Consider the following 25,463-nt stretch of genomic DNA (forward strand, 5'->3'; position numbering starts at 1 on the left):
TTTGCAAGGAAAAACAATCAACATGGTCTCTAATCTCTAATCTCTTTCTTTTACAACACCTCCATTCGAAATCCTAAAATGGAATCTGATGGTTACCGCATCCCACCGTCGCTGCTATACCCTTCTTCTCTCTTTTTATAGATTTTTAATAGTTTTGAATGGTATATTTTAAAATATTTTTAAACATGAAAGTTATTATAATATTAAAATATTAGTAATTTATATTTTTTATTAATTAATATATTAAAATATTTTTGGATCAAAGACTTTTTATTTTTTTTTCAATTGATGTCAATAAAAAATATTTTTAATTAACATCAATTGGGACTATTTTTCAGTTTACAAGTATTTTTGTTGATCTCAATTAGTGTTATTTTATGTCTTTGGGACAAAAAATCTTGAATAACTTTAAACTAACGCTTGTACCAAAAACAAAATTGTTAGCACACATCTAGAAAAAACGATACCTACAAACGTCAAACAGAAAGGACAAATGTCTTTATCTAAGTGGTCAAAAAAATTCCAAGTGACATTAATTGAAAAATTAACTTAATATATTAATAGAAAAATAATTTTAATAATATAAAAAATAATCCTTATTATCATCAATTAAAAACATTAATTTAAATTAGTTAAAAGATTATTTTATTAAAGTCAATAAAAATATTGACTAAAATGGAAAAAAATACCTTTATAAATATTTATTAAGTAAATCTTACTTAACACTGTATTTTAAAAAATATTATTAAATTATATGGAATAAATAAATTACTTTGATGATATCAATAACAGATAATTATAATTCATTTTAATATAAAAGAATCTCTTACCTATATCAATTTAAAAGATTATATCGAACTAACCACTTTAATTAAGATTGAACTCGTAATATCTTACAGTGATGGTCAAGATAATAACATTTTCAGGTTTAATAAAAAAAAAGAAATTTCAGCATTCCTACTAATGTCCAACCACAATATTACAATGATTCTGTAATCATAAAAATTCAATTAAACTTGAATTAACTAAATTAAGAGTTTAATTATTCAAATAATCCAATCAATATAATAATGTATTAAAAGATTATCAGAGTGCTTGTGGGGAAATTGAGTGGATAAGATAATAATCACCTTTTTTAAGTTTTAAGTAACAACTACTGTCCATTTACATTATAAAAATTTATTGTATATAATTGTAATTTACAATAGATAAAAAAATGTATTTATATGAATTATTTTTTTAATCTACAATAAATGGTTCATATAAGACTGCTTTTAGTTTTTTATAATTTGTTTTTAAAATAATATTACCAAATTAGTGATAAAAAAAATAATTTTAAGACGAAGAAGAGAAAAATAACCATAGCTAATTCGAGAGATAAGATAACGCACCTTTAAAAAATATCTAAGGGAATAGAAGAGCGGCACTCTATAAATTATATATGTGAATCTTGATTTTAGATATTGTATTATTATTTTTTTTTAGTTTTTTAAAATTAAAGATGTCACTTTTGATCCCTAGCATTATGTGATACAAATTATTGAGTTATGTGTTGAGCCTAAAGTTAAATAAAAATTTCAAGTGATGTAATTAGTGTTGTACTATAATATAAATATAAATGTGAATCAGTTTAAGAAAGATTCTCAGGTTTCGTAAAGTAAATGTCATCTATCTATTTAAAATGAATAATTTCTATTAAAATAAAAAAAAATCACACATTTTATAAGTATTAAAAGAGATCAATTCAATTTTTATAAAATTAAAATATATATATATATTATAATGACCAAAACCAAAGTTCGCTAATTTTAGAATATATTTTAGCCTACTTTCTATCTATTAAATGCTAACGCTTGGTGAATACAATACACACCACACCACTACAAAATATCAGTGCTGAAAAAAAAAACTATGTTTGTATTAAGGTAACGTGAAGCGGGTGTGGAGTAAGGAGCGCATGGGTGTCAGGAAAAATTATGGGAGTGTATAAAGAAAATGAATAAGAAAAACTAAATTGAGCCCAACATGGGCATAGTTGTTTGGATGCCTTAGCAGGAAACGAACCCAACTTCAACAACCTTCTTCCAATTTTGAAGAGAGTGTGATTAAGATTAAAATTCCACCAAGTTGTTGGTACATAAATTCTCACTATTTGGTAAACAAAGAGCATTTGTCTCGTTAAAAAGAGAAGAAATAGATCCTCAAATCGTTATCCACGTTAGATTCAAATTCCATGAGACCAAGCCTTTAAAAGAGAATAAACTGAATTCACATGAATTAGTTCATCCTAAGTTGTTGAAAACTTTCATTTATACATGTTCGGATATTTTTTTTTCAGCAGAAATTTCGCAAAAGAAAAATTTGGAAAATTATTTTTTTTACATAAAATTTCTTAGAGAAACTATATATCTACATATCACACTAATTCATTTGGGTAACAAGTCAAAATTCACAATCCAATAAAAGAATATCATGGAAGGTGAGTCGATTTAAAAAAGATCTTCACGAAAATGCAATAGAAGTTTCACAATAGATATGGACATCATCCACTCATGAGAATGAGAGTGAAAGGATAACCACTTGTTATAATTTTATTTCAATAACCAAACTATTGGATAGAAAATTTGAATTCTATGGTATGGATGAGTAAATTTTGGTAAAACATCGTGGAAAAAAAAATAGCAGAGGTACCTTTGCGAATAATATAGACATATAGTAAACGACTGAACTATCTCATCACAGCATGGTCCTACAACCTAAACATTATTAATGACCCATGCATTTTCAAAACTACATGCATGATTGGCACGTTTCTGGAGTCATTAAACAAGATCCATAAAAAGCTGGGTGAATTGTAATGCATTTGGCAGGAAGTATGGAGCATTGTAGCAACAAGTCATCAGGGAAATTAAGGACACGTACAACAAAGCAAAACACAGCCAAAGAAACTCAACAATCAGTGATAACAACAGTACACATTTCTTAGTTGGGTGCTTTGCTACTCTACAGAGAATTTTAAAAAGGTGGAATGGTTAAAAGATCAATCTTGCAATAATTTAGTTTACCTTCCTTCAGACAGCAAAGTGGCTCTCATAGAAATTACCACTGGATATAATAAGAACTGGCAAAGACTTGTGAAAATCCTGTGCTAGATGCTGCAGCAAAAATATCACTACAACCACGTCTCCAAACGGATATATTTAATAACCAGTCAGCATTAATTATTAACAAATAAAATAGAAGTTAGCCCCAAATGGATGAAACCAGTAATTTAAAGAGAGGGACCAGAGACAAGCCTGCCTAACAACCTCATTGACTCAGATCTTATAGCTGTACCCAGCACATTTGTTTGAGCACCGTGAGAAGTAAATTCTCAAGCTGAGAACTGTCAAAACATTTAATCTGAAACATCTAAAAAATTATAAGCATTTAAGCATGAGCAGGCTATACATTCACCTAACAGGAGGGAACTGAAATAATTATACTGTGTGCTTACAGAATTTCGAAGCTATTAAATGGGGAAACAGTGCTCGGTGCTTAACTGCTTTTGTCCTTTACCTTAATTGTGGTTTCTCATTTCCCCATTTCAGATTCTTCGTAGGTTCAAAAGCACACTCCTAGAACCAAAAGTTTAAAAGTTATAGAAAATATAAACAGGATTTGGAAGTCATTGTCACATTGATGTTGCAATTTTAAAACTTCCCTGGCCCATGCCAGTGTCAGCTAAAAGTCTTTCCAATAAATGTACTCACAAAAGAACTTTTGAAGGATGGAAATATCATTTCTGATTTCTGATACAAGTTTGTAATGCGAAAACGCCAATTTAATTTTGGTAGGGAAGCTTCTTGATATGGACATACTTTTATAGAAACATCAATTTCCTCAAGCCTCTATTTTCCCCCACAAAAAGAAAAATCCTATTCTCTAATTCTCTTTTCTTTAGTCAACTTTGTAAAGCGTGCGCTGAAAACACGGAGGGAAGCTGGCTTAGTAAAAGAGAAGCTTCGAACTCCCCCTTCTGGATCATCAAATACTCCAACCTTTGCAAGTATTCATTAAGCAACACTTCCATGATCCGAGGCATCGTCATAGTAATAAGGGGATAGCTTCCCATCTTTTTTGGCAGGCTTGGTTTGGTTCTCTGTGCCCACCTCTTGCAACATCTTCACTACTCTTCTCATTGAAGGCCGGTTAATAGGAAGAGGACTAGTGCACATGAGTCCAATGTTGAAGACCTTGCAAATTTCTTCTTTGAAACAAGAATCAAGCCTTGAGTCAATTAGATGGTCCACGCCTTTCTGGTCCAAGGTAGTGCACACCCACTTAACTACGTCTTTCTCTCCAAATTCAGGGTCCACCGGGCGTCTTCCAGTAACCAACTCGAGTATGACAACCCCAAAGCTGTATATGTCGCTCTTCTCATTCACTCTAAGCGTGTATGCATATTCTGCAGTAGGAGAAAAGGATCATGTTTGGCTCCAAAGAAATAGTTTCAATGTTTGATTGTAAAAGAAATTCAGAAGATGATAGACAACCTGTTTCTAAAGCATGTAATATCCTATACCTATATTATAATCACAATATCAGTACAAAGATCTATAATGCCAACAAAAAAGCAAACAAAAGCAAACAACTTGTCACTAAGCAACAAAAACATTAAAAACAATTGCCATGCAGGAAACTACCGTCGTGATTTGTAAGGCGTGAGGAGGATAAGACGCACACTTCTAGTTCTAGAAGTAATGGACCAACAATCAAACTACTAGTGACCCGCCACGCCATATACTACGAGTTAAGCCCCAAATGCAGAAGTAATCACTACTAAACTAAATGCATCTCAAATTCATCAACAACAACAAAAAATTAAAAAAAAAATGTATGTATTCTGCTAACTAACCTGGTGCAATATAGCCACAAGAGCCAGCTATGACGGACATGGATTTAGTTCCTTTTGCTGTGGTTTCAACCGCCTTAGCTACTCCAAAATCAGCCACCCTCGCACCAAAGTCCCCATCCAATAGAATGTTGTTTGATTTCACATCTCTATGAACAATTGGGGGAACACAGTCATGATGCAGATAAGACAGGCCTTCTGCCGCATCCACAGCTATCTTATACCTTGTTGGCCAATCCAACAACCCTCCTTTACTACTATGCAGTAAATCACCAAGACTTCCATTAGGCATATATTCATAAACCAAGAGCTTGCAATCCCTTGTGGTGCAGCAACACCACAGCTTGACTATATTCTTGTGCCTGATCTTGCCCAAAGTCTCAACCTCCGCGTCAAAAGCATTGTCCTGAACCCTACCCTTTTCAACATCCCCACTCTCTACCTCCTTCCTAACCCCTCCCCATATCTTCTTCACAGCAACAACCTCCCCACTGCTAAGCACAACCTTGTAAACCTTACCCGAGGAACCACTTCCTATCACATTATCCTCATCAAGACAATTCAAAATCTCATCTTCACTAAAACCCAGTTTATGAAACGACATCAACGTCCACTTTGACTTATCAATCGCCCTCTTGGCGTCCTGGAAATTCTTATACCTAAAGTAAAACCAAACCACGCCTACAAGGAAAACCAAAGTGGCTACAACAAAAATCGCTCGAAGCAGCCAAACATAACCTACATTCTTTGCCTCACCCCTACCATCACACAAGCCCTTCAAATCTCCACACAAGCCAGGATTACCAAGGAAACTAGACCTATACATATCCTTAGCCAAGAGAGGGGGAAGTTCACCCGTCAGACGATTATAAGACAAGTTAAGCTGATTCAGCTTGAGATTCTGCAACCCGTGGGGGACTTTCCCGGAAAAGCGGTTGCTAGAAATATCTAGAAAGTTCAGCACGGACAAACCCCCAATCTCATCAGGAATCGTACCACCAATCTCATTGTTGGCCAAATTCAAATCGTTGAGCTTCTTCCACGAACGAATCCCTTTCGGCAACTCGCCAGAGAGTCTGTTATTATGAAAATCGAGAATCCCAAGCTGCCCAAGATTCACAATGCTATCAGGAAGCGAGCCAGTGAACTTATTATCACTGGCGGAAAACTGCACGAGATTCTCCAACCACCCAACCTCATCGGGAATCGTTCCCGAGAAGTTATTCTTCGACAAAATCAACAGCGACAAGTTCCCGGCACCCGCAATGGTCCTCGCAATGGAACCCGAAAACGAGTTGTCGACAAGCTCGAGAAGATACACGTGCGGAAGCCCCCAGATGCCGGCGGGAACCTCGCCGGACAACCGGTTAAATCCTAGTCTCACACGTGTCAAGCTCTGGCACGTGCCTAAGCTCGCCGGAATCTCCCCAGAGAAAAGATTATAAATCACCAGAAGCTCCTCAAGAACACCATTATCACAGAGCGTCGCCGGAATAGGCCCCCAGAACTGGTTGCTCGAAACGTCCAGCCACCGGAGCGGCGAATTCTTGCCAAGATTCGCCGGTAACCTGCCGGTGAGGCGGTTACCGAAGAGTCGAAGCTCGTAAAGATTCTCGGAATCCGCAATGCTGGCCGGTAACTCTCCCTCGAAACGGTTTTCATACAAATTAAGACTCTCCAACGGCAAAGAACAAAGCTCGTCGGGAATCTTCCCCGTTAAGTGGTTCATGGAGGCGTCGAGGAGCCTCAAGCGGGTGAGATTCCCCATTCCCCGAGGGAACTCCCCGGAGAGCGAGTTGTTGTACAACTCGATCTGCGTGAGGCTGGTTAACTGAGTGAGCGAACTCGGGATGGAGCCGTAGAGGTCATTGAGCGCGAGGTCGAGGTCCTGGAGCTTGTTGAGGTTCCCGAGGGAGGTCGGAATGACGCCGACAAGGTTGCATTGGGTGAGCCAGAGAACCTCGAGGTTGGTGAGGTTGCCGAGCTCCGGAGGGATCCGACCCGGGAAGAAGGGGTTGTAAGAGAGGTTGAGCATTTTCAAAGAGGAGACGTTGCCCAACGAGGGGGGGATGGTACCTTCTAGAAGATTGGAGACGAGGGAGAGCACCTGGAGGTTCTGGAAGGTTCCGAAGGAGTCGGGGATTGGGCCGGAGAAGTTATTGCCGGTGAGGTCGAGGTAGCGGAGGTTGGGGAGAAGCGGGAGCGTGGCGGGGAGGGGACCGGTGAGGAGGTTCTGGGAGAGGTCGAGGTGGCGGAGAGAGCGGCAGAGGGAGATGTCGAGAGGGAGGGTTTGGTTGATGGAGTTGTTGAAGAAGTTAATGGAGAGGAGGTTGGGGAGACGACAGAGGATGTTGGCAGGGAATGGGCCTCCGATGTTGGTGTCGGAAAGGTCCAATTCTGTAACAGTGGTGTTGGAGGCATCGCCGGCGCAGGTTACACCATACCAGTTGCAAGGGGTGGCGTCCCTGGGGTTCCAGGAGGAGGAGAGAGTAGAATCAGGGTCGTCGAGAGACAGCTTGAGTTGGTAAAGGTAAAGCCCCTCTTGGTTGAGACACGATACGAAAGCTACTACCGATAACAGAACGTAAACGACGATGGGGAGTGGTTGGGTCATTCTTGGCTTGCCTCTCCGACACAGAGTAGTGTGGTGAGTGTGGGAGTGGAGTGGAGTGAAGTGAGACCTCAATTTATTCGAATGGGAAACGGTGAAAGGGAGAGGTGCTACTTGCTGAGTTGGCACCAAAGATGACACTTGTGAGACCCCGACCAAATCACACTGTCTACTACTTATTCTATCCTTGTTACGACACGACACACACTACTCACATTCTTTCCGGCGGCTTCCACTATTTTCCACTCATAAATTCTTAACCCAAGATTAACCAACCTAAGTACAAACACATGGTGTGCGGTGGTTGTAATTTCAGTACAGAATGGTGCAGGAAGCAAAATGGAGGAGACTTATAGATAGATGATCACGCAAGTGGTGGTAAAAAGTATGTAACTAACAACCATTAGAAGGTAGTTTGGGACAGATAAGAAGAAGATACGCTATTGGTGTTTGTTGTTTGTTTCAACATACATCTTGTGTTGTTGATGATGCTAGAAGCCAAAATTTGCTCCCTTTGGAATCATATCATTCTTGTATTGAGCTATTTAGGTATCACCTTTTGGTGTTGAGTTAATGCACATGAGTTGGACGCCAATCTTTGTAGATTCCAAGTTCCCCTATCTATGCATCATCTACGTTACTACTGGTGAATATTTTTTGAGTGCCAAAAACTGAAAACTCTGTTTTTATGTCTTTACGTTGAATTAATAGGTTGACTGTTTTGTTATTTAGTGTATGGGAAGAGAGCAATAAAAAACTTTAAATTCTGGTAAACATCTTACGAGCATACTCTCCAACAGGATGTTCTTTTCCACCAAAATGAAAACACATTAATGTCATTATCTTGAAGTCGATCGCAACTATATACTATAAACCTATACGAAAAAGTAACTAGTGAATGGTGTAATAGTTCGTCAATTTTATACGTGCATCATCCACATTCAATACTCTACTCCAACATACGATCATTTTTCATGGGTCCGTAGTCCACACTTTTAATAGCAGATTTAATAAAAAAAAAAAAACTCATAATTTGTTGTCTATTTCATTTATTTTAATAATTGTTTGCTTCGTATTTCTCTATTAATTTTAATTATATTCTATTTATCTTATTCTTCTACTTTTTGTAGAGTATTTTATCTTTAAAATTATAAGAGTTCTAAACAAATTTAAAATATAAAACTAACTATTTAAAGTATACTTTATCTACAAATTAAACTATCGCTTATGTGATTTTATATTTACAAAAAGGATAAATAAATAATTTAATTCGATAAATTAAAATCTTTTAACTTCCCAGAAAAATGTTAAAACATATTTTTTTTTACATGTAACTAGTTTATCGGTTTTTTTTATTGCATACAAAGGTTCCTTCAATATGGACTAACCTTTAAAATCACAAACTTTTGAAAAAGACAAAATTAACATTAAAATAAATCTGAAATACTAACAAAAATATGTCGACAAAATAAAATCACTGTCAATTAAAAGTTTGTTGATAAAATATCAACAAATAAAAAATTTATTTAATAATTATTGATGGTTAAAAATTTATGAATAATTTATAAACAATCTAAATTTGTTAGTATTTATATATCAGTAAATATTTATGAATAATTACTGATAAAAAAATTTCATTAATAAATATTGTAATTTGGTTTCTTTTTTCCTTCTCTTCTTTTCTTTATTTCCTTTCTTTTTTTTCTTTTTTTTCTTTTTTTTTTCTTTATCTTCTTCTTACACATCGTTTTTATCTGTCCATTGACGTTGTTACTTTCAGCATTTTGATGTAAGACTCTAGAAAATTATAATAATTAGGAAAAGGTAATTTATTATTTAATTTAAAAAATATTTTATTTAAAATATTTTGATAAGTGGTAAAATAATTTACTAAATAATTTAATAATTATTATTGGTGTCAATACCACTATCTCTTCCTTTTCTTTCTCCTCCTCCTCTGTTTCTCTACCTTCCTCTCTCAATTGTCTCCATTTTTAATTTTCCTTCGTCCTTATCTCAATTATCTTCATTTGTACAACACATTTTTCATCAAATTTAACAAAAAAAAAATAATATATGCTTTATCAACAAATTTATTGACAGAATCACTAATATATTCTGAAAAACATAACTAATGATTTTATTGATGAATTTTTAAAAATTAAATTATTATCAGGTTTTCAAAAAATTTAATTATCAATAAATTTATTAACGAATTTAAAAAAAAAAAATCATTAGCAACAAATTTAGTCTATATAGTCTCCATAAAAGTTTGCCCTAGCATGAAAAAAAAAAAGCTCACAAACCTATTTGAAATATGGTCTATATAGGAAGATTGAATTTTATTGCTATATAGGAAGATTGACAAGAGAATTAATATTAATTAAATAAAATAATGTTTATGTATTAAAATATAATATTTTTATGCATTAAAACTTTATAATAATTTTTAATTTATCAAATATATTATATTATTCACTAACTTTCATCTCAAATATTTGTATTCAAAAATAGTTTTCTTTAAAGTATTTTATTTCATTTAAAGTAAATAAGCTCTTCTCAACTTTATTTTTTCTCAAATTGATTTTTCCAAATTGATTCTTCAAAACAAACACAACCTTAATTGAGTCTACGACTCTAAGTATACAATTTTAACATTAATATCTTCAAAATATATCAGGTATTAGTTTTTTAACATTCTTCAAATCAGATAAGTGAGTTTGTTTATGAAAAAGAGTTGTGATGTTGGTGGTTAAGTGTTGTGAAAGTATGTAAAGAGATGGAAAATTGGAAGGTTGTTTGCGTCCTACCAAACATCCAAAATCCACGTTATAATAGAAAGTTTGCGTGCAATGTGTATAAAAAACTTAGTGGAAATGCCACACTGAGGAAGCAATGTGCATCAGATTGCAGACTGTGATACGGTAAGGCTCCTGCCATGGTTGCCAATGTTTTGAATGTAAATTAATCAAGTTGGTAGAGTTGCAAATGGTTTCCACCAAATGCTTAAAATTTATATGCAGAGTTTGCAGGGGTAGGTGAATCCAATATAAATATTTTTCAGAAATCAATTCCCTCGTGACTTCCATTTAATTTCTTCTCACAGAGACAACCCCTCTCTATCACTCATGCACAACCATAACCCCAACATGCATTTAAAAACATGGACCGACTTCTTTCTTTCAAATAAATAATCACCAAATTCATAACATATTATCATCAATATCAAAATAAATTTATTTTTATTTTTCTAATATTTAATTCGAAAACCTCTATTTAGAGTTATTTAGAATTTAAGGTTTGAAGTTTAGGACTTAAATTTACTTTTTAGACAAAGGGGAAAGAAAGAAACCTTTAGAGATAATTTGATCAAGAAGTGGAAGAAGAAAAATATTCAATGTTTATAAGAGAAAACGTTCTTCAAACACTTTGTATGGTTACTGGAAAGTTCTTGCATCTTTTTAAATAAATAATTAAAGATATGAAACAACAGAATAACAAATATGTTATTCATGATCTCCATCTCACAATATAGTTTCTTAGAAAACTAAATGAACATTGTATATAAGAATAATTTAATTATCTAACTGTAATTATATTTATTTATTAGAATTTAATATAAATAACTGAATAAAATTTATTGTAGTGACAAAATTAGCATGATAGTTTACATATTTCATCATTGATAAAAATAATTTTATTGTTACCACTAATGTAAGTGATGACGACAGTTGTTAAAGATTATATTTGTGATTATTTTGTATCTTTATTTTGAAATAGGAATTTTATACAGAACATATGATACTTAAATTTAAGAAGTTTTAAACCCACTTACATTGAAAAAGACATTGAATATAATGGGATAAAACGACAGCAATTTAGTCATGCCTCTGGTTATTGCTCGTCGGTGGTTTGGTTTTGTTAATGCACCACCACCGAACACAATAAGTAAAACCCACCTACCTTCAAATATACTTCTTACAAGAATTTATGCAATTAAACAACATTAAATTGTAATATGGTAGATTCAAAATTATTCTTATATTTAAGGTGCACCATAATTCCTAAGTGGGTTGTTGCTTCATAACTAGAATAATACAGTACCCATTCTTAAGGGGTCCCACTGCAGTACTGTCATCTTGCACATAACATTACAGAGTGAAGCATAAGGGTGCAGTTAAAGATCTTACTTTCATTACATAGATAAACATTTTTTAAGGTACAATTGAAGTATAGTCTACATTGTACATTAGATTATATGTATGGTATATAATAGACTAAAGAGATTTATATGATGTATTCTTTAATTAAAGATAATTATTTTTTTGACTGGATTTGTCAAATAATAATAAACATATCTTTATTATGGAACGATTTAAATTTATGTTTATTTGAAATCTTAATTTATGTTTATTTAAATTATAAAACATATCTTGTACTTTATGTTAATTTTATAAATATAACTAGTATTTTTTTTTTAAGAAATATATTATTCATACCTATTTTATAAAGTTTATAAATTTTTTTATTAACTTAAGTATTGAAAGTCTTTTACAAATAGATTTCCTACCAGAATCTTGTTGTCTGTTTACAAATTCGTATTCAAATATCTTGATAAAATCAATGAATATAAATGCTATTTGTTATTTTTCAAAGTATATTATGATGTCCTTTTAACATTTATAAAGTTCTAAAAATGAAATATGCCATATTGGATCACAAACCATAAAATAAAATAAAATAAAATAAAAAACTATGAACATAAAGCGTAGATAAAAGCTTAATATCAAAATACGTGACTTAAATGATACAATATCTAACATGTTAATACTCTAATGTTGATTTGGTCCTTCCTTTAGAAGAAAATATGAGAGGACAAATTTGTTCCAATTTTTATAAGAGGTACTCTTATTCTCACAACGTATATTATCTATATGTATGCATTAACTGAAACTTCTATGATCTGATTCTAATTCTTTTTTCATAATAATGTAATTTATTTCAATTACTTAAGAAAAAATTAGTGGTTAATTGAGTGTGCCCAATGTGATAAATATATAGAGGAGCTTACAATTTTTTTTTGTGGAGAACGTATCTCATCAATGTGTTGCTCAAATGCTTTATTCTTCAAGTCAAATTACTTGAATTCATAATAAACTTTAATTATCTTAAATAATATCATATTTGTAATGGTTGGCATAGTTGTCATTTTTAAAACATTATATACTACAAAGAAAAGAGATCGTTATTCAATAAAAATCTCAACTTAACATTTAATTAAATTTATATTCCATCAAGTAATTACTTATAAATAATATTTAAACATTGAGTTAGGGTACTTTATTAGTTTCCACTAAAAACATGTTTGGTCCAAAAAAGGCTGCTGCAGAGGACACCAGAGTATTTCTTTTTGACCTATGACACTTTTGGTTGGGTGAAAGATAACTCTTGCACATATATTTGCACTACTGTGTTTATTTGTATCTAACTATGTACACATTTTAATGAAGTTGTTCAAATAATTTGAGTAATAAACTTATGTGTCTTATTTCAATTAACTTACTTCATAATTTAATTGTGATTGCTCATTATGAAAATAAATTATTATAGCTGGTGAATTCATTTACAAATATGAAACCAACCCAATTTATTAGGCATTTATTTAAGTCAACACCATCACCCAAATCTAGGTTTTGTTTTACCTACAAATTGTAAAACGCATATAGACACTGAGTAAAGTTATCCTATCGAGTACACCAAAACATAAGAGTATTATCATGTCAAGAGATTCAACACAAGCTATATATTATAGAGGCAAACACAATTAATGTCATAATATTAAATAAACATGAAATATGATTGTGATTAAGGTGAAAGTAACATTAATTAAACATGTTTATTCATTGCTTCTCCATTTCATTAAAGTAAAACCTTATTATTTATACACTTTACACGTCATCCAACAAAGAACACACTCAAATCATCGAAACAATTATAGAGTTTGGATAAAATAAATTTCATGAGTAACCCCAACCCTATTTTTTAATCAAAACTCACATGCAACATTAAAGTCTATCACTATTAATTACTTCTTTTATTTCATCTTATAAAAATAAAAAAACAACGTGCTTTTACAGAATAAAAGATAAGGTAATGCATTAATTCAAATAATAGACATGGCGAAGGTTTACCACATCATAAAAGTAAAAGATGCACAAAAGTGACTAAAATGAAGTTTCTTTTCATGCACAGCTCTTACTTTCATGAACATGAATGGTTAGGTAAAACACTGTTTTGCAGATGAATCATGGCATGTCACTAGCCAGAAAACATCAAAGAAACTTCAAGTCACCACCTTGTGACTCTTGGCTTTGGCCCACCAGCGTGCATTTGACCACGAGCTAGTAGCTAGCTACATATAAGCCCCAAAATAGGTTTGAAAGAAATTAATACATAATAATGGAGTTTATTATATGTGTATTTTAAATTGATTTTTTTTCTTCTAATAAAATATTTAAATTAAAATATATGAATTTTTTTTTGGAACAGATTCTCTTCCTGATTGGACGGATCTTTTTAGATTAATTATGATCATTTGATTATACCAATTTTAGATTTCAGATATTTTTACGATAACAGAAGCATTTGGAGAAGTGATGTCTGGTTCTGAAAACATGTTTATTTGTGAGGAGCTTGAGTCTATGTAACATGCACAGCAAAGGTTGTCTGCTTCGGTCTCTGTATTCGACTTGATGCTACTTGTCTACCTTAGGTGTGAAAACTTGAGCCTCTTTTGTTTGGTCCAAAGACAAGATATGATTTTGTGTACCAATGTATGAAGAAGAATAATAAAAAATTATGACTCAAGTAAACGCCTTCTTACACTTTATACAACATGCTTCTCTTCAAGAAACACAAAAGGTATTTACTTTTCACACTCTGACACGTTCTTCTATGGAACTCAATACAATTTTCAACTTCAAGTTTCTCCCGTATGAATTTTTAATACTAGTTTTATTTTTAAAATTTCTTTTAAATATCGTGAAAATTATATATGAGATTAATCTTCCTTGTGTTCAACACACGTAGGGTTCTCTATTTATAATAGAAGAAATATGGGTTAAGCCCAAAATACAAATAAGAAATAATAACAAACTAATTGAAAGATAAAAGATAAAGATAAAAGATATAATATTTTTAACACTCCCCCTCAAGCTGGAGCATACAAATTGTATGAACCAAACTTGAAATAATTGAACTTGGTTTTGAACTAGATGATTTGTCTTCAAGAGTGTGAGGCAAACAGATATGGGTTATCACATGTCAATGAACAAACAACAGCTTGTGAAACTTCAACTTCAGAAGTGGATGAAGGAGAGCAGCAGAGAAGGAGGCAATAAACACTTCAACTTCAGAAGTGGATGAAGGAGAGCAGCAGAGAATGAGGCAATAAACACTTCAACTTCAGAAGTGGATGAAGGAAAGCAGCGGAGAAGGAGGCAATAAACGCAGCAGATCTGTGCGGCAGATACAATAAGAAAGGAAGAACAAGGCAAGAACAGCAACACAGAGGCGAAACCCTCTACGGCAGATACAATGAGAAAGGAAAAACAAGGCAAGAACAGCAACATAGAGGCGAAACCCTCTACGGCAGAGCTGGAGGATGTATTAAGCGAAAAAGATACCATTAGACGTTGGTGCATCAACGGCGGAGACGAAGCACAAGAAAACGCAGAACGAAGAAGGAGGTCCGAAGATGAGGAAGCATGCGGCGAGAAGAAGACAGACGTCGATGGCAGCAATGGCTGCTCTGGAAGGTCTGAACAGAGAGAGGGAGGTTCGGTGAGACGACTGGCAGCGGCGCGGTTTGATACTGACGCCGAGAAGGCGGCGCGTGATGAACACGCGTTCGAGATCTACTTCCGGAGAGTGGAGGCGCGTGACAACGCATGCAGACGAGATAAAGACGGCGACCACCAGGGTTAGGTCGCGCTTGAAGAGACGGTCCAGATCCACTGGTCACCGGTCGAAACTGTGACGGTGGCCGGTGAGAAGGCGGCGACTGGTTCAGAGGAGGCAGTGGTTCCCATGAGACTTGTCTATTTGATTCTGGGTGCTGAGATTTAAGAAGAAGAGAAAATGAATCTTATGAAATTTTTAGGGGCTGCCGGCGGCCATGACGGCCGGCTGCCGGCAGACAGCAAAGACCACCGAAAGAGATCAGAAAACCTGCTCTAATACCATGTTAAATATCATGAAAATTATATATGGGATTAATCTCCCTTGTGTTCAACACACATAGGGTTCTCTATTTATAATAGAAGAAATATGGGCTAAGCCCAAAATACAAATAAGAAATAATAACAAACTAACTGAAAGATAAAAGATAAAGATAAAAAATATAATATTTCTAACATATATGATGTGCTTTTTTCTGAACAATCAGAAGGAAAATAACCTAATGAAATAATTTTTTTATATATCTAATTTAATTTATGTACAGATTAAAAAATAAAATTTGCAAATAGTATATGTTTTTTTTTAAATTAATTAAAATTTTATTTCAAATTTTTTATATTTTAGAAAAAAAATGGATGACGTCCATGTAAAATAAGGGAATATGAATTTGTTTAATCTAACGGTCAACATTTTTTCTAGAGTACTACTTGCTTTGATTCACGTAAGTATGATATAAATTTGATTTGGTGAAGTTTTTTTTTTGTTTGTGTTTATTTCTGTATATACATTGTTTTTTATGTGTAAAGAAACAAATTTGTGATTAATTCATGCGTTTGTTTTTATTGATTTGTGGTGATTTAAAAATATAGATTTTCAAGAGAGATTATTCATCCACGTACGTTAGAACAAATTTCTCATAATGTATTGGACATGATTCACTTAAAGACAAAAATATATTTATCTTTTATTTAAATTTACATAGTTATCACGTATGTGAAAGATGTCAAAGTTTTGCATGAACAATGGAGATTTCTGATGTAACACCGTGAAGACTCTCATGGTTGATGATAGTCTTTGATTAGGAGGGGTTGTGTTTATTTTAAAACACCATCAATGTTATTGTTGGGAGGTAAAGGTGCAACATTCAATTGAATATAAGCTTCAAACCTAAACTTGTGTGAGATTTGTACTTGTGTTGCCTTTGAGGCTGTGTTTGTTTATGCGTGTGTAAGAACAAACATTCTTGTTCTCTTTAAGGTAAACCTTAGTTATGATAACCTCATTGGATTATGATGAAATCACTATTTTTATACAAAAACATCGTCCAAATTGGACATTATTAATGATGAGAACATTTGACAACATGGAAGGGTAAAGTATCCAAGTGATGATGATGATGATGACACTTCAAATATTCTAGAAGATGTTGGTGACATTTGACCACAACCCCAAATGCAACAAGTTGTACAATCGGATATATAAAGTCTTGACTCAAGATGACAAGTTTACACAAATAATCCAAATAATTGATAACATTCAAGATAATCTTTTCAATTTGACATTGATTGTGAGGTAAGGATTTGAAAACACTTGGGCAAGATTGCAAGATTTGGAAGATCAAATTTATGCATTCTATTAAATTTATTTTCATCATTTTAAGTTTAATTTATTGAATTTGTATTAACGAATTGTAGTTTATGTTCAAAACTTATTTCAATTTACTATAAATGTGGACAATTTTTTTTACTATGTTAAATTTAATATATTTTTCATTAACAATTTAAATGATAATATACAAATTATTATTTAAGAAAATATATTTGAAATTTATTCATACCCTTTTACAAAATTTCCTTTTATTTTTACAATTTTTTTTTATCATTAACAATTTCAATTTCTTTTTAATATAATTTTCACTACATAAATTTAAATTTATATCAAATTTCTACACTAAAACAAATTAGTAATAATCTATTTTATCCATTAGAACATTCTTTTAATTTATCACATTATTCAAAAACTTTTTCTTCAAACCCCATACATCATTCAAACAACACCTCGGTCTCACGTCCCATTCCTAATCCAAACACTACCTAAATCTTTATATCAAGAAGACCGTATTCCTTAAGAAATTTTAAATAATAATATTTATGTTTTGAGTAAATCAACAAATTAATACTGCAATTTTATTTATCTAAAACTTTTATATAGACACTTAAAACATAAAAATAAACAAATTTAACGTATATAATTACTTAAGCTTTTCTATAACATTTTCTGAGGAAAAATATTTTATCATGTCAAAATAAATTAATTTCATATAAAACTTTATTTTTATTCCTCTTTTTATTTTTCCTCACAGATAAAATGAAAATAAAGTGTACAATACCTGTTTGACCCCCTATTTATAATACTTAAATGTGAGTGTGTTAAATGTTATATTAATACTTTGTAGCACAAAGTATAACGTCCTAGTCATTTAACTTTCCATAAAAAGTGTTCAAGTATATTTGGATTAAAATTAAGTGAAACTAAAATCTGAATTAATAACTTTTATGTGTATTAAGAAGTGTATTTTAACCCAATTTAATCTTACAATTCATTTCTACATTCATGCAACATGAAATTTATATTCATCTATATATTAAATTTGTTTTATCATCTTTGGTATATTTTTTCATGCCAAATTATATATATTTCAAGCATTATCTTATTATCTCCAATACGTCTCCTTTTATGATAAAATATTTTTTTTATTATTTAGCTTATGTAAACAAATTATAATTAAATTGTTGTTTGTATTATTTTATGACAGAATAAAGTTCAATTTTATGGTCAAAAATTTGCGTATTTTTCTTAATACAATTTTTTTTTAAGTTGTAACAGATTATTCTCAATTGGATTTATATGGTTTACATTATTAAATAATTTTGAAAATAAAAATCAATTCAAATTTATTATTCTTTGGAAATATCATATTAGTTAGAGACAATATATATTTATAGTATATAATGGAATGTAAATTTACTTTGTAAATAGGTTTTATATAATTGAATTATATTTAAAATTCATTTTTTAAAATAATATCAGAACTATTTCAAATTATATTTTAATGAAATTTGTTATTTATTAAATTTTTCATACCACTACCATATAAATATTTATATTTTAGTGAAATTTATTATTTGTTAAATTTTTCATACTACTATCAGAACACTATAAATATTTAGTATCACACGAAGTATATACATACATAATCTTAATTGAATTTTATTATTTTAGTTTGAATTTGACTAAGATAAATTCAAAACTAAAATTAATTTAATTGATTTGATTTTTGTCCCGATGATTGAAATTTAATATCTATCATATAATTTTTATTATTTAAAATCTTTCTTTTATAATTTTTTTAATAAAACTGCATATTATATTTAAGATTTAAGATTTAGTTATTTTTTTAAGATTTAAGATTTAGTTATTTTTTATGATAAGAGTAAATTTTAAATTTAATTCAATTTTACAAAACTAATTTATAAAATATGATTTATATTATATATTTTAAATTAATTTTATCTTTAATTAACATGAAACTTTCCATTTATAAATATTTCAATTGTTTTAGTTATTTGTTTTAGTTTTTATTATCTCTATAAATTTTGACATTATAACATTGAGTTTATAAATATTTCAATTGTTTTAGTTATTTTCTCAGTGTGTATTGTCTTTATAAATTTTGACGTTATAACATTTTTTTATGTGACACATCATGATCCTAATTATTTGGTATATTTTTGAAAGAATTAGACAACATATATTACATAATTTGAAACTTGTAAAAATGACTATAAATCCTCTACCAAAAAAAAGTTAAAAAATATTAAATTACATACGACAAACGTAATTAAAGCTTATAAAAACTTAAGAAAGATCACAAAAGTAAAAAAGAGATGAGCTCATGCTACAAAATGTTCATCTTCCTAAAAGAAAAAAGAACAAAAAAGAATAACACAGCATAAGAAAAAGAAAAAATAATATATATTTATATATATATATATTACATCCGTTGGTCCGACTTTCCGAAATCACAAAATTCACACTTTATGTAAACTTTGATCAGGCTTTTGTACGGCACTATTCTCCACTGACTTCTAGTTTTCCTCAAATCTAGTTGTAACTTGTGGTCCACACCAAATAATAAACTACATAAAAAATATCTCTTTAATGATAACTTAAAATCTGCTTTTGATACAATTATAATACCAAAAAAAAAGTTTCATTTTTGATTTTCTCTATCTGATGAAAAATATTTGAGTGGTCCAACCAGCAGAAATCAAGCAAACACTTGACTGATTCGAAGACGAACCTTCCTTACAATTTGATATCAGAAAAACAAGTTATACGAAAATTTAGTGTAAGGCCCTTCTGAAGGGCACACAGCAAGCAGCTTGACTAAAAGTATCAGCAGCTAGATGGTGCAGACTATAGATTATATGGTATAGACCCCAGGAAAAGGATCTGTGGGACCAATAACAAAGGTTTTACAAATTCTGGGAAGTGTGACCGATAAAACTATATATTAAGATAGAGAAAAGGTAATGGTGGATCCAACCCATTTGAGTTTGTTCCAAACCACATACATTATTGTCGTCTTACACTTCAACTCTACCTAGCTTTTCCTCATGGCACCACCTCCTACTTTTCTCAGTGTCACACACAATACTTTCTCTTTCTAAACTGTGTGAAAAGGAGTACTTTGCAGCCACTTTGGGGGAAAATATTTTCCCACTCTGGATGTGGCTTTCTTCTCAGCTTTTGGTGCAAACCCTCTACTTCCTACTGTCGTGAATCATTAGTGAAAGGAGATTTCGGGAAGATCCCAGTGCATGTTTATTAGCTGTATAATAATAATGTACATATCCCAAGCATGACCTTTAACAAATCTTTTTAAACATAAATCATGATTAGTGGGAAACCATTCATATTCCAAGAACCACCACCCTCTTGATTTCTTTTTCAGTTCATGATTCTTTCACATACCAAGCACCAACCAATCAGGATTGTTTTGACAAGTGTGGAACAGGCAAGAAGTTTCAATTGCTCACAGAATTAATTAGCCAGCTAACATCTCTGCATGACTTGTCATTTTTGTTTCTCATTCATGAAAAACCAAAGACTGTCATTTTTGACAATCATTGTGAAATCAAGAGAGTTATTATCTTGATGCTATTTTGATGGGCCAAGACCATGAATTATTTCATCATTGAATGGCCTACCTGCTGTGTAAAAATTATATAGTCAACAGAATGTTAAATTGGATTGTATTATTGCGTAAATAGTCGAGCATCGTCACAAATTGGCGAAGGAAATAAAGCCTATTTCAATGGCTCGAGTGGTACGTACGTAGCACTGGCACATGACATGAATAATTTTACTCTGTGACTCAGAATGGTTAGAGAGTTAGTGTGCCATAACTCAATGTTGCTTCAGCCACTTGGCATTTGTAAAGTAGGAGTCTATGCTAGTTGGTTGATCACAGTGGCAGACTACAAAATCAACTTTTCGTAAAAAAAATATATATGAAAGACATTAGCCTAACACATAGGTACAAATGAGAAAACGATGAATAAGATGATAAATTTTGATCCATGAAAAGAGCCAATGGACATTAGGGAGAGAGATGATTAGTTTATAATAAGATGGTTTGAACAAGATGGACAAGTGATTGATAGATGGATACCCTACGCATGTGTTCTTTGTTACTTGCGTTTTGCAACCATCTATCTTTCTATTTATCTATCATGTCCATCATCCAGTCACATGAGCTGGGCAGAATAAGAGAAAGTGGAATTGGGTGGTAGGGGCATGACATGATACAGAGGTGGCCAATGCAAAACCCCAAGGTTAAATAAAAAGCACTTATCCTTCTTCTTAAAAGAAACACAAGGCCAAATCAACAAGTGTTGGAATTTGGAAACACACAGAAATACAAGTGTTAAATGGTATTGATTCCCTTTAAGTCATTTCTATTTGACAATTCCCCATAAATTGTAGCAGGTCTTCTTCACCTTTTGACATGTATATATGTACTAGGATTATAGGACATAACAATAGGGGCTTCTACACCATTCATACACAAACCTTTTGACCTGTTTAGGACATTTTTACATGTCAAAGTTTAAGACATTGCCATGTGAACTAGTTCTTTTCTCCTTCGTTAAAGTTTATCCCTTTCGATCAAAAGAAAAAAATATATTTTTTCTAAGAAAATATGAGTATGAAACTGTGTAAAAATCAGGTGCTGTGAAGAAAATAGAACAGGTGATATGATTTTAAGCATGGAAGCTCTGTTCATGTTATGTGGTACAGATACTGCATACCATGTATCGGCGTGCATATGCAATCAAATAGGGTTACTTTTTTTTGTTCTTCCAACCCTGAAATTGAGGGAAAAGGTGAGAAAAAAACTAATCGGTAGAAGAAACAGAAAGAGAAACCTATTGAACAAAAAGTTGAGGATGGCAATAATTAGGGTGGTGAAAAGCCTTATCTTTCATGATTTTGAGGACTGTTGCTCTATCAACATGCTTGTTTGTGCTCCCTAACGTAAAATACTGGCCAAGTTCTTCACAGTTCATGCAACCCATCATCACTTCTCTCTCTACTAAAATAATTCAAGTTGAAACATCGATTGCAAGGTGAATAGTAAAAGGCTTTTGGTTTATGGAATGGTGCATATAGTTTAGTCAAAGTCCTTGACGAGAAGCAAGGGTTCACCATAAGGGTCATTGACATAATTCTTGAGTATTAATTAAGGATATTTAGTAATAATTATAAAATCGCTCAACTTTGTTTTTGACGCAGTTATTTTCCGTCAACTTACATCATTAATATCAGAGTTCATTACCTTACATATATTATGTTTGTGTTTTTCTTAAGAATTGTGCATTTGGCAAAAGCAAATATAAAAGATATGATTTNTTTTATAATAGGAGAATGAAAAATAATGTATGAATTGAGTATAGAAATGTTTAAAGTATATTTTCTCATCTTCTTACAAATAAGAAATGTATACCAATTTTATTTCTGATATGGGTAACGTGTCTCCTTGGGCATTGTCCAAAATTGAAGCTATAAAATTCAGTATTAGACTTGATCGTGAAGTATTTTACAGATCAGAAATGCACACTTCCATCTCCAAATTGTTCAAAATAGTAGCCACTTGTGCTATGGAAGGTCTACACTTTCTTGAATTACCAACACAAGCCGAAGCAACTTTGGCTAATCTAACTACATTCTTCATGTCAGAAGGAATTACCAACCTAGGATCCAAAACTTCACCAAAACCCAATGCCTTTATCAAAGGCAAACCCCACTCTACTATCATTCCTTCATTGCATCCTCTACCACTTATTAGCTCAAGCAATACAACTCCCAAACCATAAACATCACTTTCCTTGCTTCCACCACCCCCTCTTTCATTCCAATACTCATCATCCACATAACCTACTAGCTCTCTCTTTTCTCCTGCTGCCAAAAAGTTGAGACCATAATCACAAATCCTAGGACAAAAGTTGACATCAATTAAAACATTTGAAGACTTGACTCGCCCATGTACGATGTTTGGTGTTGCCACTTCATGCAAATACTGAAGCCCTCTCGCTGTTCCTGCTGCAATTCTGATCCTCTTGTTCCAATCCAAAAGTGATGCCCCATTAACGTTTTGTTGCAAACAGAACTCCAAGCTCATCATGCGCCCAAACTCCATCACTATAACTCTTTCACCCGGTGCTTCTGAGAATCCAATTATAGGAACTATGTTGGGATGTTGCACCGAAGAGAGCCATTTCAACACTGATGAGAATCCTAACCCTGCGTTGCTCAACACAAGCACGGGATGGATCCTTTTCACAGCCACAAGCTCTCCATTCTCTTGCACCCCAACATACACGGTTCCCAGAGGACCCTTTCCCACTACTCTCCTGTGGTTGAAGTTATCAGTGACAGCATCAATGTCCATCAGTGAGTACACTCTAGCACAGTGCTTCACAGCAACAGTTTCTTCACTCTCAACCGGTTTCTTCTTGCATGCAACAAAGAGGACAACACCGAGAATTATGAGGCACAAGGATAGAGTGATCATAACCAAATCATAAACAATGTACCCATGGTTCATCGTTTGAGATCTTTTTTTAACTTGGGGTGGTGCAATATGTTGCAGAAAAGATTAGTTTCTTTTGCTTGTGATGTTGGGCTTATTGAGTAGCCAAGAAGGGTAGAGAGGTGAAGGAAGAAGGTGGGATAAAGGGAGAGATCGGATGGCATGTCAAAGAGAAGTGTGGAAAATAGGTATTAATATATATGATTAGAAGTTGGTGAGAGATGAACGCGTTGAATAGAAGGTGTCAAAGCGAAAATAGTGGATTTGTTTGAAAAAAGGGTTGGATTGGTGAGAAAGTTGAGAGGTTTATAATTGGATTTAGTTGTGGATGTTCATCGTTTGCTGCCAAGCAGCCCTGCTTTAATTACTGAAAGGATACTTTAAAATGACATGACATAACAAGGGTTTTTTGTGTCTACTTCGTTGGGATAAGACTTATATTTCAGATTTCGGTTTCAATTTAATTCTCGTGAAGACCAAGTTAGCGAGTGAGGTCTTTGTAAGTATTGCTTGAGTCAATTTTAATTAATCTCAAGACACAGTTAACCTATATTTTATGTAGGAAAACTACATGATTCCTACAAGACTTGGGAAATTAAATTGTAATTTTAACACGATTGACAGTTTTGGGATTTGTATATTATTTTTTACAAGGGCGAGGTTTTGATGTCCATTTAAGAAAAGAAGTTTTGGTGTCATTGCACGTTAATCCAACCAAAATATATCATTTCTAATCATTTTAAATAATGTAGCACACTTTTAGTTGATAGAAAGATTAAAAAACATGTTAGATATATTAAATTATTATATATATTATATAAGTTTTTTATTTATATTTAAATTTAATTCATATCTCTTTTATTATAAATATAATATCATATATATTTAACTTAATAAAAATTAATTTCATACATAATTTTTACTTATTCACCACTCACTGTCGTTGTCATCACGTCAAATCATCGAAAGCTTCTCTTGCCACATTTTGTACATTCTTTACTACAACAAAGTAAGTAATTTTCGACATCAACCTAGATTTTTAAATTTGCGTGACCACCAAAGACATGACAATTCACACATGACCAAAATATAAACCAAACATCCCTTAATGTTTCCAAAGTTCGCACTATAAGAAAACATGTCATTACTTACAATAAAAATTTGTAGGTAATTCACATAATTTGTAGGTAATTATTACCTACATATTACCTACGAATAAAAATCTATACATAAAGTATCCTAGAGAATGTTATCTATACATAAATTCATATGTAATTACCTACGGTCAGTATACAACGGATATATATCCATAGATAATTACATATGGTTATATTCGTAAGTAATTACATATGAAGATATTTGTAGGTAAATTACATGAATACGAAAGGTTTTACCACTTCTTGAAAGCAACCTTGTATCTTCCAAAATTAAGAATCACATTCTTTACACATTGAGCTGGTACAAAAAGCAGGATACTTTTATGCCTGATTCCTCCCTGGTATAAGGATCAGCACAAAACAACTAAACAAGAAGAAAACAATTTCGACCATCCACTTTGTTACATTTTTTTATTAATAGAAACTCAATTTCCTCCCTGGTATAAGGATCAGCACAAAACAACTAAACAAGAAGAAAACAATTTCGACCATCCACTTTGTTACATTTTTTTATTAATAGAAACTCAATTTCCTGAGTTCTAACAAGAAACAAACTCGGTTTCCCAAGTCATAACCCAAAACAAGGTTAGTTTCCCAAGTTTTAACCTCGAAACAAGGTCGGTTTCCTGAGTTCTAACCCGAAACAAACTTAACTTTTCGAGTGCTTACCCGGAACAAGCTCGG

At 32.2% G+C, this 25,463-nt stretch overlaps 2 protein-coding genes across 2 annotated transcripts; both read right to left on the reverse strand.

The window, feature by feature from the left end:
• Nucleotides 1-3,756: 3,756 nt before the first annotated feature.
• On the reverse strand, nt 3,757-8,058 carry LOC124822341 (receptor-like protein kinase HSL1). The gene is made up of 2 exons (XM_047294335.2): nt 4,898-8,058; nt 3,757-4,447 (listed from the first exon to the last, which is right to left on the reverse strand). The coding sequence occupies exons 1-2, from the start codon at nt 7,506-7,508 to the stop codon at nt 4,056-4,058; spliced, it is 3,003 nt and encodes a 1,000-aa protein (XP_047150291.1). The 5' UTR covers nt 7,509-8,058; the 3' UTR covers nt 3,757-4,055.
• Nucleotides 8,059-22,518: 14,460 nt separating this feature from the next.
• On the reverse strand, nt 22,519-23,795 carry LOC148205688 (serine/threonine-protein kinase-like protein ACR4). Its single transcript, XM_088111670.1, has one exon. It carries the CDS (start codon nt 23,635-23,637, stop codon nt 22,630-22,632), a length of 1,008 nt encoding a protein of 335 aa, XP_087967796.1. The 5' UTR covers nt 23,638-23,795; the 3' UTR covers nt 22,519-22,629.
• Between the last annotated feature and the right edge of the window lie 1,668 nt (nt 23,796-25,463).

This window comes from Vigna umbellata, chromosome 1 (genome assembly GCF_029865625.1).
Source record: "Vigna umbellata cultivar VRB3 chromosome 1, Vumbellata_1.0, whole genome shotgun sequence".
Taxonomy (NCBI): Eukaryota; Viridiplantae; Streptophyta; class Magnoliopsida; order Fabales; family Fabaceae; genus Vigna; species Vigna umbellata.